Here is a 12941-nt window from a genome sequence, read left to right as displayed (position 1 = left end):
ATTGTTTTTAAAAGGTCTGAAATTGCTACAGCTGAGTGTAAACGCTCCTTTAAGAAGAGATGAGGAGGGGTTCGAGCTGTTCCCCGTCTGTAATTACACTCTCTGTGCTCTTATGGGCATTAAACTTTTGGCAACTTTAAAGAGAATCATACAGACCCGAGGAGTCTGTCATAGGCTCCAACCTTCCCCAGTGATGAATGCCAGACATCAAAGCAATTGAAATTTTATCTAAGAACCAGGGATATGAACATCCACTAAAACTGATCTTTTTTTTTTTCTTTCCCTGTCCCCAGAATGGAAGCAAATATCAGACACTTTTATAGCAGTCTCAAGAGGAGTATGCAGGTTTCTGCCTGGGAGGCAATGGGCTTTGCCTTTGTAAAGATCATGTGAAGAGAGATGGATAATGTAGAGATGAGTTCCCTGGTCTTGTTGCAAAAATGTAGGGAACTTTGTCAATAAGTTGGATGAAAGGAATTTTTAGCAGACTTGCTTCAAATCATTTCAAACACATACACTCTTCACAGTTTCTCATGGACAAATTTGTGGTGAAATGTCTGTCCTCATTTCCAAACAGTTCTAGGATATTCTCAAACGTGGTTGGCACATTAAGGAAAAAACCTTGACATACTACCAAGCTGTAGAAGATGTAACCTCAGGAAATGCTAGGGACTGAGTGAGGGGCCAGGGTCATGGGCCTGAGAACCAGCTTTGATAGAGACTCAGGTGTACTGCTTCTCCATTGGGAGAGGACTGTTGATTGAGGGGGTCACAGGCACACCAACTGAAGTGTCATATTTCTGGGGGATAAATATCCAATGCTCCTCATTAATCCAACACTTTACTTTCATACTGCTTCTAGCAGGACTAATCCTTAAGGATCCAGACTTCAAAAGATGAAATTAGTCATCGCTGATTTCCTGACCCTGTGAAGCTAGCTGCATGCCATTCTCCTGTCTGTGCCTGTTTCTTGTCACCTCCATGTCACATACCTTCTATAGGCGAACATGTTACGTTTAATTTCATTCCAGTCTTCCATTTGAAAAGTACACCAGAAGGCAACTCTATCATCCTAAGAATGCTAGGAAACCTGTTTTTTACTATAGGTGCAAAAATATCATTTCTGTATAGGAATGTCCATGTAGTCAAATGGAAACATAGTTAATCTCTCTAAGACTTTTGGAATATCCCTTGAATTTTAAACTTCATTCTTCTACATTGGACATATTCTAAGCTATTCTTTGCAATCAATTCTGAAGCTGATAACTGAATTTACAAGTGTTACTCCCTTCTATGGATCCCATGTCAGACTACCCAATCTCTTCCTAACAGGTTTCATTGCATACATTTTCTATTTATGACTTTATTCACATTAGGGAGGGAGGATGATACTTTGACTCTTCCTTTTCAGTGGAGTTGAGAGGATACAGGGCCATTATTAGATGTCAGCATGTAGGTTTACCTGTACTCTCAGGAGATTTCGATAGATATTAGCTATTATTTAACAGGCGAAGATGATTCTCCCATTTAGTACCATTCATACTCCTTTGAACTTTAATGGGTTAATTTCTTTCATGTGTTCTTCTATTTATATTAGCTTCTCCATTTCTGTAGACATGTTTTAATCTTACATTTTCTATGTATATATTATTCATAAACCACCTTGACACAAGATGCCATGATGATGCCACTCTTTGCCAGCCTACCTGGATTCACTTCAAAAACTTGAAATACCAGATTAATTAGAATAATCTATAACTTGTCTAAAGTACTACAGAAACACCTGAAGCATAATAACACAAGCTATGATTTATAGGTTCAATTTTAAAAAGAAAAACTAATCATAAAATGGTGCACAAAAGAGCTGCAAGTTTTAATAAAATCTCCATGGGAGAAATATACCAAGTTTCTAACTGCTTTGGTGGCTTGATACATGGTATTCCCAATAGCAATAATCAGGGGAAAAGGGAACTGGAAATCAGGATCAGAGGAATGGTGATTAGTGAAATTAATGTGAAGCAGTTGATAAGAAAGAGTGAGAATGAAATTTCAACAACAACAAAAGTCAGAGGCTGAAATCTAGATATTCAAATAAAAATATATACAATATAATTAAAAAACCATTATTTGGGGGGCTCATCAAACTCTTTTAAAAATCATTTTAGGGGCCTCGTACAATTTTTACCACAATCCATACATACATCCATGTATCAAGCACATATGTACATTCGTTGCCATCATTATTCTCAAAATATTTGTCTTCTAAACACAACCCTCCCACCATCACCAGTGCTAACCAGATCACCAAGATCTCTAGACATTCCTACACTTCTATTCCATACCTGTACTTTTTGACGTCCCCCAAGCCACCGAGATGCCTTTGATTTATGACAGTACTTCTTTGTGGTTGTCAGAAAAGTGATTGTCCTTCTCTGCCAGCTTTCTTTTACTCTTATCCTGTTTTACCCCTCACAAATTAAATTCCTTGAACATCATAAAATGACTTTCCTCATAAGTACACATTACAAAGTTTTACATGAAATTCCTAAGCATGTGACAACCCTCTAAAACATAAGTAATTAAATAATTTTATTCCATCTTGCTGGAGACCCACCAGAAATGAGATTAGAATTGAAAAATAAGGTGAATATTGAGAAAAGTATCATCCCATTATACATTTTTATCAATAAACCAATGAGGAAAAACCCAAAGAAATAATGGTCACCAAAAATAATATCAACACGACCTTTTCTATACAATAATTATGGATTTGGCTTGATTATAACAAATAGAGAAGCTTGTTGAAAAGTACAACAATAACAGTAAACCAACACATTTCTGGGGGAAAAGGGTAAAAAATGAGACAGCAAGAAATAATATTTTTTTTACAGATTGATATAAGGTATGGGGCAGTATATTTCTACTATGGTGTCACAGATTGTATTAAGTGTGGGTGTTGGTAACAGTAGTTAGTTTCTCAACAGACAGTATGCTTGGTCACTATAAATCTCTTTGGATGTGGTTTTTAATATTTTCGGGTTTTATTTTTCTCATAATCGGGATGACCTCAATTGTATATTGTTGTTGTCAGTATTCTTTTCTCTGTTAGGGCTTTCAATGGTACATGAAATCCAGGTTGTGCAGATCTACAGAACCAATTATTAGAATAAGCATCCTGAAGAGGATGACAGGGGAGGAGAGGTGTATTGAGGAGCTGATAGGGAAGAGTGCACTAAGGATGACAATATTTACAAAATGATGGTTGGGGTAATTGCATTACCTTGCTTTATGTGACTGAATATAGAATTGTACGATGTCAGAATTATGCCCTAATAAAATGATCTGAAAAGTAAAATGAAGCTCCTTCGGTGATTATTTCCCCGAAGCTTAACTTAGAAAGCAGTACATGATGGCATTGTTCATTAGGAGATGGGAGAAGATGTTTTCCATGTGACTCTGTGGAAAGACTTATTAACAATAGGCCCTCAGTTACCAATCTGTCCAGGAACACGGAGTCAGTTTCATATCTCTGATTACTACATCTGGATGTGACACCTGTGGCAATCTGTCTGAGACCATGGGGAGATGAATCCTAGAATGAAGGCACTTTCTGGGAATATGAACCAAGTCCTATTGTCTTCTTCCTGGGAATTTTCCGCCTCTGGTTTCTTTTATTAACAGAGTCATCTATTGCTGGGGCATTCAGAGTCAGGATTTCTTTTTTCTTTATCAAGCCAATGCCTACCTTGCCGATAAGGCTTCATTATCTTACAACTATATCAAGTCATTGTAATGATCTAATCAGTAAATGTATACAATGGGAAATTGAATATCATAAATTCTAATAATAGTAGACGCATCTGCAGCTTACCAATGACAGTCCTGTGTCCCATGAAACTGGGACATTGGAGACTTCTTGCTGCTCAGTAGCACTACATCTCGGGTACAATTCTTATATGTATAAAAATATTGCCCCAAAGCATAACACCAAAAGTCCCTGCTGAAGGATCTGTCTCTGTGGAAGCTGACTGGCAATGTTGAGTTCAAAAGTAGAAATCAATTGTCGAGTAGCAGAGAGCTACCCAAAGAGAAAAGCCAAGTTTCAAGAGCAAGTTGAGTTGCATTGAAGCGAAATGTAAGCTCTCCATTATAGAAGACAGTGATGTGAGGAAGAGCCAGGTGTGCTGTCTTATGAGCCCTTTCACTCTGATGCAATCTATAAATCCAAATGTTAGCTGACAATAGAATCACTGAGAAGCAGGTTAGCCCCTGATGATTTTTCTCAAAGCTCCTTTAATGTCCCTGTTCCTCAGGCTATAGATGAAGGGATTCATCATGGGAGTGACCACGGTGTACATGATTGATGTAATTGCAGTCTCTCTAACGGAGCGTGTGAATGTCGAGCTAAAATATGCACCCAAGGCTGTCCCATAGAATAAAGAAACGACAGAAAGGTGAGATCCACAGGTAGAAAAAGCTTTATACTTCCCACCTGCTGATGGCATTCTCAAAATAGAAGAGACAATTTTTATATAAGAGAAAAGTACTCCACAGAAAGGAACAGCACCCATTATACCAACTCCAAAATATAAGACGATGTTATTGATGAGTGTGTCAGAGCAGGCCACCTTGTCGACTTGAACCACTTCACAGAAGAAGTAAGGGATTTCCAAATTTGTGCAGAAGGACAACCGAAGCAACATAAGAGTGTGGAGCAGTCCATTCACCAAGCTATTTAGCAAGGAAAATAGTATCAGTAAGCAACAAAAATGTGGGTTCATAATTGTTGTGTACCTCAGTGGGTGACAAATGGCCACATAGCGGTCATAGGCCATTATTGAAAGGAGAAGACTTTCCAAAGAACTAAAAAACAGAACAAAGCCGGCCTGAGTGAGGCACCCAGCATAAGTGATGCTGCGGTTCTGTGCTTGGAGGTTCACCAGGATCTTTGGGATGGTGGTTGTGCTGAAGGAAATGTCAGTAAAGGAGAGATTGGCAAGAAAGAAATACATAGGTGTGTGGAGGTGGGAGTCAGAGGTGACAGCTAACACAAAAAGCAGGTTTCCCAGGACAGTTACCAGGTATATGGACAGAAACAGACTAAAAAGGATGGGCTGCATTTCAGGATCTTCTGTCAGTGCCAGGAGAAGGAATTCTGAAACACTTGTTTGGTTTCTTGATTTCATGTTGTTGATTTATCTTATGGAAAAGACAGAGTCACAAAGCAGTTACATATGTTATGCCTGCACCAATAATAACAACAGCACAGCCAAACCACATCTGCAGTAAGGGAAAGCGGAGTATCAGAGAAACACAGAGAAATCTTCTGTAGACATTTTTTGGATGGTTTGAAAAAGATCTGAAGCTGCTACAGCCGAGTGTAACCACTCTTTAAACATCGATGAGGGGGGTTTCGAGCTTTCCCCCCATCTCTAATTACATTCTCTGTGCTCTTTTGAACATGAAACATTTGACTACTTTAAAGAGCATCATGCAGGCCCCATGAGTCTGTCTTAGGCTCCAGCTTTCTCCAGTGATGAATGCACCACATCAAAGGAAATAAAAAGTTGTCCAAGAGTCAGGAATATGAACATTCAGTGAAACTGATCATTTTGACCTTTCCCTGTTCCCAGAATGGAAGCAAATATCAGACACTTTTACAGCAGTCTCACCGGGAGGAAGCAATTCTGTGCCTGGGAGGCAATGGGCTTTGCCTCTGTAAAGATCATGTGAAGATGGATGGATAATGTAGAGACAAGTTCCCTGGTCTTGTTGCAAAAATATAAGGAACTTTGTCAATAAGTTGGATGATAGGAACATTTGCAGACTTAATTCAAATCATTTCAAACACATACTCTCTTCACAGGTTTTCCAGATGAAATTGTGGTGAAATGCCGTTCTCATTCCCAAACAATTCTTGGATATTCACGTACCTAGTTTGCCTCATTGAGGACTAAGCCAATTCTAGGATATTCACGTACCTAGTTTGCCTCATTGAGGAATAAGCCTTGACATTGGCTGGCTTTAGAAGACGTACCCTCAGGAAATGTTGAAGGACTCAGTGAGAGACCAGGGTCATGGGTATAAGGACTACCTTTTTCAGAATCTCAGGTGTACCGCTTCTCTATTGGGGGTGGACTGTTGATTGAGGCGGTCACAGGCACACTAACTGAAGTGTCACATCTCTGGGGGATAAATATACAAAGCTCCTCATTAATCCGACACTTTAATTCTGCTTCTATGGCAGTGCAAATCCTCAAAGGAAAGACTTCAAAATGTGAAATTCGTCATCGTTGATTGCTTTTCCCTGTGACGCCAGCTGCATGGCATTCACCTGTCTGTGCCTGTTTTCGTCACCTCCATGTCACATACCTTCTATATGTGAACATGTTATGTCTAATTTCATTCCAGTCTTCCATTTTAAAAGTACACCAGAAGGCAACTCTGTCTTCCCAAGAATGCTAGGAAGCCTGTTTCTTACTTTAAGTTCCAAAATATCATTTCTGTATAGGAATGTACATGTAGTCAAATGGAAACATAGTTATTCCTCTCTAAGATTTTTGGAATATCCCTTGAATTTTAAACTTCGTTCTTCTACATTGGACATATTCTAAGCTATTCTTTGCAATCAATTCTGAAGCTGATAACTCAAATTAGAAGTGTTATTACCTTCCATGGATCCCATGTCAGACTATCCAATCTCTTCCTAACAGGTTTCATTGCATACATTTTCTATTTATGACTTTATTCACATTAGGGAGGGAGGATGATACTTTGACTCCTTTTCAGTGGAGTTGAGTGCATACAGGTTCATTATTTGGTGTTACCATGAATGTTTACGTGTATTTTCACTAGATTTTTGTAGATATGAGCAATTATTTAAGAAGCGAAGATGGTTCTCCCATTTATTTTTCACTTATACTCTTTTTACCTTTAACAGTTTCATTTCTTTCATGTGTTTCTCTATTTATATTAGCTTCTCAATTTTGGTGTACATGTTTTAATGTACCCTTTTCTATGTATATATTACTTATAAACTACCGTGACACAAGATGGCATGATGATAACACTCTTTGGCAGCTTACCTGGATTCACTTCAAAAACTTGAAATAACAGATTAATTAGAATAAAATATAACTTGTCTAAAATATTACAGAAACACGTGAAGCATAGTAACAGAAGCTATGATTTGTAGGTACAATTTATAAAAGAAAAAACTAATCATAAAATAGTGCACATAAGAGCTGCAAGTTTTAGAAAAGCCTCCAGGGGAGAAATAATCCAAGTTTCTAGCTGCTTGGTGGCTTGATAGATGGTGTTCCCAATAACACTAATCAGGGAAATCAGGAAATAGAAATCAGGATTAGAGGAGTGATGATTAGTGAAAGTAATGTGAACCTGTTGATAAGAAAGAGTGAGAATGAAATTTCAATAACAACAACATGGCTGAGGGTGAAATTTGACATTCAAATAAATATATACATTATAATTAAAAAGTCATTATATTGGGGTCTCATACAACTCTTTTTATATCATTTTTTGTGGACCCGTACAACTCTTACCACAATCCATCCATCCATTGTGTAAAGCACATAAGTACATTTGTTGCCATCATCATTCTGAAAATAGTCGCCTTGTACATGAGCCCTAATGACCATCTCCTCTTTTTCCCCCTCCCTCTCCACTCCCCTCTCCCTCATGAACCCTTCCTAATTCATACATTACTATTCTTATTTTGTCTTATGTTACACTGTCCGATGCTTCCCCATGCCCTTGTCACTGCTTTCCATCCCTAAAGAGGAGGCTATACATAGATTCTTTTAACTGGTTACCACCTTTGCACCCTACATTCCCTCCACCTTCCAGGCATCACCATTCTCCCCACTGGTAATGGAGGGGTTATCTGTCCTGGAATCCCTGTGTTTCTAGTTGCTATATGTACCAATGTACATCCTCTGGTATAGCCAGGTTTTTAAGGTAGGATTGGTATCATGAGTGTGGGGTGAGGAAGCATTTAATAACTAGAGGAAAATTATATATTTCATCTTTGCTACCCTGAACCCTAACTCGTTCATCTCCTCCACACAAACCTTAAGTACCAGGGGTCCAGTTAGCTACTGTTGGGTTTTGAGTCTCCACTCTACACTCACCCACATTTACAATGATATATTTTTTTGTTCTTTGATTCTTGATTCCTGATCCTTTTGACAGCTCATGGTCACACATGCTGGTGTGCCTCTTTCATGAGGGCTTTGTTGCTTCTCAGCTAGGTGACTGCTTGTTTATCTTCACGTCTTAAAGACCCCAGATGCTATATAGTTTGATAGCCGGGCACCATCAGCTTTTTCACCATATTTGCTTAGAGAGACATTTGTCTGCAGTGATTGTACCAGCAAAGTGGGCACCTACTGATATGATTTTTTGGTCTTTGATGTCTGATATCTGTTCCCTTCCACACCTTGTGGTCACACTGGTTGGTGTGTTTCTTCCATATGGGCTTTGATGCATCTCAGCTAGATGGCATTTGTTTGTCTTCAAGTCGTTAAAACTCCAGATGCTATATATTTTGATAACCTGGCACAATCAGCTTTCTTCACACAATTGCTATGCTCACATTTTTCTTCATAGTCGTGCTGGGAAGGTGTGCATCATGGAATGCCAAGTTAATAGAACAACATATTCTTGCATTGAGTAAGTACCTGAGTGGTGGCCCAACGTCCATCTGCTGCCTCAATACTAAACTTATAAATATGATCACATAAATCTGTTTCGCCCCCTCCTATATAAATATATTGACATATGTGCATGCCAATATTTAGACCTCTATTAATACCCTTTGTCATCTGGTTCTTTCCCCTAATTCCCTTTACTTTCCTCTTGTCCCACTATCATAATCACCCTTCAATTGGGTTTCAATAATTTCTCACGGTTACATTGCCCTTGCTGAATCCCTACCAGGCCTCTCACACCCTCCTTGACACTGATTTTGGATCACTGGTTGCTCCCCTGTCTCTAGGTTGGTCAGCACCACCTCCTTACCCCAGCCTTCCCCTCTCCGGTGTCGCCCAGAACCATTGTTCCCTTTGTTTTCTCCTAGAGCCTATTCATCCAGACTATCTTATCTAGATAGATCTGTAGAGATAATAATATGAACCAAATATCCAACCATCGCAAAAAAGGCGACAATTGAGAACACAATGCTGACAACAAAAAAGAAAACCAATGACACATAAAAGAATACATTAATTAAAAGAAAAATATTTTTAAATGAAAGAAAAGCCTGTAATAAATCAAGGTCTGATTGTTATTTAAGCGTGTCCTTCAGTCAGTTCCAATGGGGTGCCATTCTGGCCCAGAGTCTGTTCTTTGTACTTCCTCGGGGGCTCCCTGCTCTTTCCCTTTTTTTGCTCTGCTGCACACCTTTAGTGGTTTGCCTCCTTGCCACGGGGTCAGTCAAGGCCAGTCCTGACACTGAGTCTCCTGTGTTGTCTCACTTAGTACCCTGGGCCAGCAAGTGATAGTGTGTCTCATAGTAGGATCAGCCATATTGCTCACTCAGTGCATTGGCAGTTCAGAGCGGGGATATCGTCCTCCTGGCTTGGTGGGACAGGATGTGCTCCACTCTCTCTTGATATCTGGGTCTGTCCTTCAGTCAGGTAAGGTGGGGTGCCATTAGGGCCCCAGCGTCTGTCCTTTTTACTCCCTCGGGGGATGCCTTCTCTGTTCCCTTTACTGCTCTGCTGCACACCTTTAGTGGATTGCCTTGGTGTTTCAGGGTCAGTCAGGGCCAGTCCTGACACTGAGTCTCCAGTGTTGTCTCCCTTGAGACTCTGGGCCAGCAAGTGATAGTGTGTCTCATAGTAGGATCAGCCATATTGCTCACTCAGTGCATTGGCAGTTCAGAGCGGGGATATCGTCCTCCTGGCTTGGTGGGACAGGATGTGCTCCACTCTCTCTTCCTCTCCGTTCATTTGCTCATATGTGCTCTGATCAGACATGCCTCTCTCACTTAGCTGCAGCTTCAGTGATGTCCGCTACAGTAGATTCTTCTGTGGAAATGGGCAGTTGTCCATGTTGCTGGTATGGGGGCAGAGCTCTCATGTCTGTCCACTGGCTCCCCACTCCTTGCTGCACGTTGCATTCATGTGGCACTTACTTTAAGTCTGGTCCCTCTTTCCCTGTGGAGAAACAAACAATATCCTCCCCTTGGGTTGGGCAGGGCCCTATTACACTGCCACATATAGTTTTTTCTCCCCCCATCTCTCCACCCCTCACTTATTTGGTTGGCTACTTTATGTACCCATGGATTTGTTCTCCCCCCTGCCATACTCCCTGCATCTCACCCCTGGAGTGTTTGTGTACGGTAGCTATTTCCCTGTGTCCCTTTGCCTTTACTTTTCTGTTCTTTCTTTTTTGTTACATATATGTAAACATACCTTAGCATACTCATATTTTACTTGTCCATATGTGTGTGTCTTCTTCACTTAGCATAATTTCCTCCAGTTCTTCCCATGTAGCAATATGCTTCATGTGCTCATCACAGTTTCTGAGCGATGCATAGTACTCCACTGTATGTATGCACCACAGTTTTTCAATCCATTTTTCTATTGATGGAAAGTTGTGTTATTTCCAGCTCATTAAGATTGTGAACTATGCCGCAATGAACATTGGAGCACAGATGTCTGGTCATGGTTTGTTTCATGCCTCTTCTGGGTATATGCCCAGTAGGGAGATTGCTGGGACATATGGTAGCTAAATTTCCATCTGATTTTGAAATCGCTAAATCTATTTCAATAGTGGCTGTACATTCCTACTTGTCCACCAGCAGTGGATGAGAGTTCCTTTCTCATCACAGCCCCTCTAACACTTGTTGCCTTCTGGTTTTTTTTAATTGGGCTACCTTTGAGGATATCAGGCCTTGTGAAGTGCTGTGTAGCATGACTCTTGCTGTGTGCATCACTGTCTTAGAGAAAGCTGTACAATGGGCTGACAGATTTTCCCTAGGCAGAGGGTAAGGGGTCTAGGAACTGGCAGTGGTATGTGAAAGGAAGAGAGAGAGAAGAATCATACAAGCAGAGAGAGAAGAAAAGAGAACAAAGAAACAGACAGGAAGGAAAGAAAATGAGAGGAATGGGAGAGAAGGGGAAAAACAACAGTGTTCAGGAAGATTGGCTGTGATGGAAAAGAGAGAAGAGAGAGAGAAGGAATAAATAAAGAATACAGTGATAGCTGATTCCTGATTGCTTGAATGTGGGGCCTGGGGGATTTAGACCCTGCCCTACAATGGCAGACTGGTGTTCCCTTTTAACGCATGCAGTCAGTGGTACTTCACAGAATTGCCCTATGATGAGATTGCCTTGGAGGTCCAATGGAGATTTCCTCAACAGCTCAGCGGGGTGTAGATGGCAGTCACAGCTGTCTTGTGTGCTGTAAAGCACTCCCATGGAGGGGAGCCTGGAGTTCCCCCTGCTATTTGGTTTGAATTTCCCTAAATGGAGGGTAGTGTCCTGGAAGCCAGCAGTGTAGTATGATAGGAAAGAGTGGGAGACAAGAGAAGAAAATGGGAAAAAGAAAAAGGAGATGGACAAATTCAACACAAACCTGAACTCTTTGAAACTGACAGTGGTGGGAAAGATAGAAGGGTGGGTGAATAAAGTGAGAAAGTAGGGGGGTAAGTAAGGAGATAACTGAGACTATCACCTGTCAGTGAGGCTGGATAGGTTCCAATCTTCCTCAAGGGAGTGGGGTGATGTACCCATTTGATGTCGGGTTCTACAGATGCAGTGTGGGATTACTTTCAAAGGCAAGATCACACCTGTGGCCAAGCATCAGTAATTTCATACTGTAGAACCATGGTACTGAGCTCTGGAATTCACTGGAATACCTGCCTTTTGCTGTATGTAGCAATGCAGCAGGGTTGGGGGTGGGGTATTCCCACAGCCCCATCTAGGGCCCCAGTACAGGCAGGAACTCCCCAGCTGTGTGTAGACTCACTGAGAGGGAAGCTGAATTTATTTTTTTCTGTCTACACTGCTGATGCCTTACTAGATCAGAGGATTCTCTATTTCTTGTTACTTCTTTTTTTAACCCCCAGCAAGCTAGAATAGAATGAAATTAAATGTTCTCCTTCATTCTCTGGCTTGTAGCTCCTGCTCTGTGAAAACTGAGACTTGGTACAGCTGGTTTTCCTTATGCAAAAAAAAGTCTTCCTGCACTCTCCTTGAGTTCTGGAATTCCTTAGTTGGGCTTCTTCTTATGCTGATTTATGTTAATAGGCCCTATCTATGTGTTCTTAGAGCTGAGCAACAAGATTTGGGATTGCATGCTCTGTACTGAAGTTTGTAAACCTTAATCTTCATTAGCAAGTACTTCAAGTCTCAGTCACTTTCAGCAAGCAAGGGGGTGTCATTTGCAAACCACAGGTTGTAAATAAGACTTTCCTCAATACTGATGCCACATTCTTTTTCAAATAATCCACATTCCTTGATGACTTGCTCAACATAAATATTACATAAATATGATGAGAGTACACAATCTGTTAATTTAATTCATGTAGTATTCCTTAGTTCTGTTCACATAAGTGTCTCTTGATCCATATAAAAGTTTCGCATGACATAGTGTAGTGATCTGGAATTCCAATTCTTCTCAAAGCCAATAAAAATTTGTTGTTATCCACAGTCAAATGCCTTTACATAGTTGATAAAACACAAGTAAACATCTTTCTGGTATTCTTAGTTTTAAGCCAAGGATCATCTGATTTCATAAATTATATCCACTTTCCCACGTCATTTTCTGAATTCTGATATTCTGGCCATTCACTCTCAATCTACTCTTGCAAAGGCTGTTGGATGATCTTCATCAAAAATTTACTTGCATGTGATATCAATCATATTATTTTTTAGTTTGAGCATTCTTTTGTGTCACTTACTTGAATGTTACAA

General features: G+C 40.3%; 1 protein-coding gene across 1 annotated transcript; it reads right to left on the bottom strand.

Annotated features, from left to right (window-relative positions):
• Positions 1-4262: 4262 nt before the first annotated feature.
• LOC142430943 (olfactory receptor 7G2-like) lies at positions 4263-5207 on the bottom strand. Its single transcript, XM_075536016.1, has one exon. It carries the CDS (start codon positions 5184-5186, stop codon positions 4263-4265), a length of 924 nt encoding a protein of 307 aa, XP_075392131.1. The 5' UTR covers positions 5187-5207.
• Positions 5208-12941: the final 7734 nt, after the last annotated feature.

The sequence above is a fragment of the Tenrec ecaudatus genome, chromosome 1 (genome assembly GCF_050624435.1).
Source record: "Tenrec ecaudatus isolate mTenEca1 chromosome 1, mTenEca1.hap1, whole genome shotgun sequence".
In the NCBI taxonomy this organism is placed as follows: domain Eukaryota; kingdom Metazoa; phylum Chordata; class Mammalia; order Afrosoricida; family Tenrecidae; genus Tenrec; species Tenrec ecaudatus.
Note: the sequence above shows the minus strand (reverse complement) of the source record. Positions and strands in the feature narration are given on the sequence as shown.

Excerpts from the sequence above, each read along its gene's own strand:
- LOC142430943 (XM_075536016.1), bottom strand. The coding sequence starts at position 5,186 with ATGAAATCAAGAAACCAAACAAGTGTTTCAGAATTCCTTCTCCTGGCA.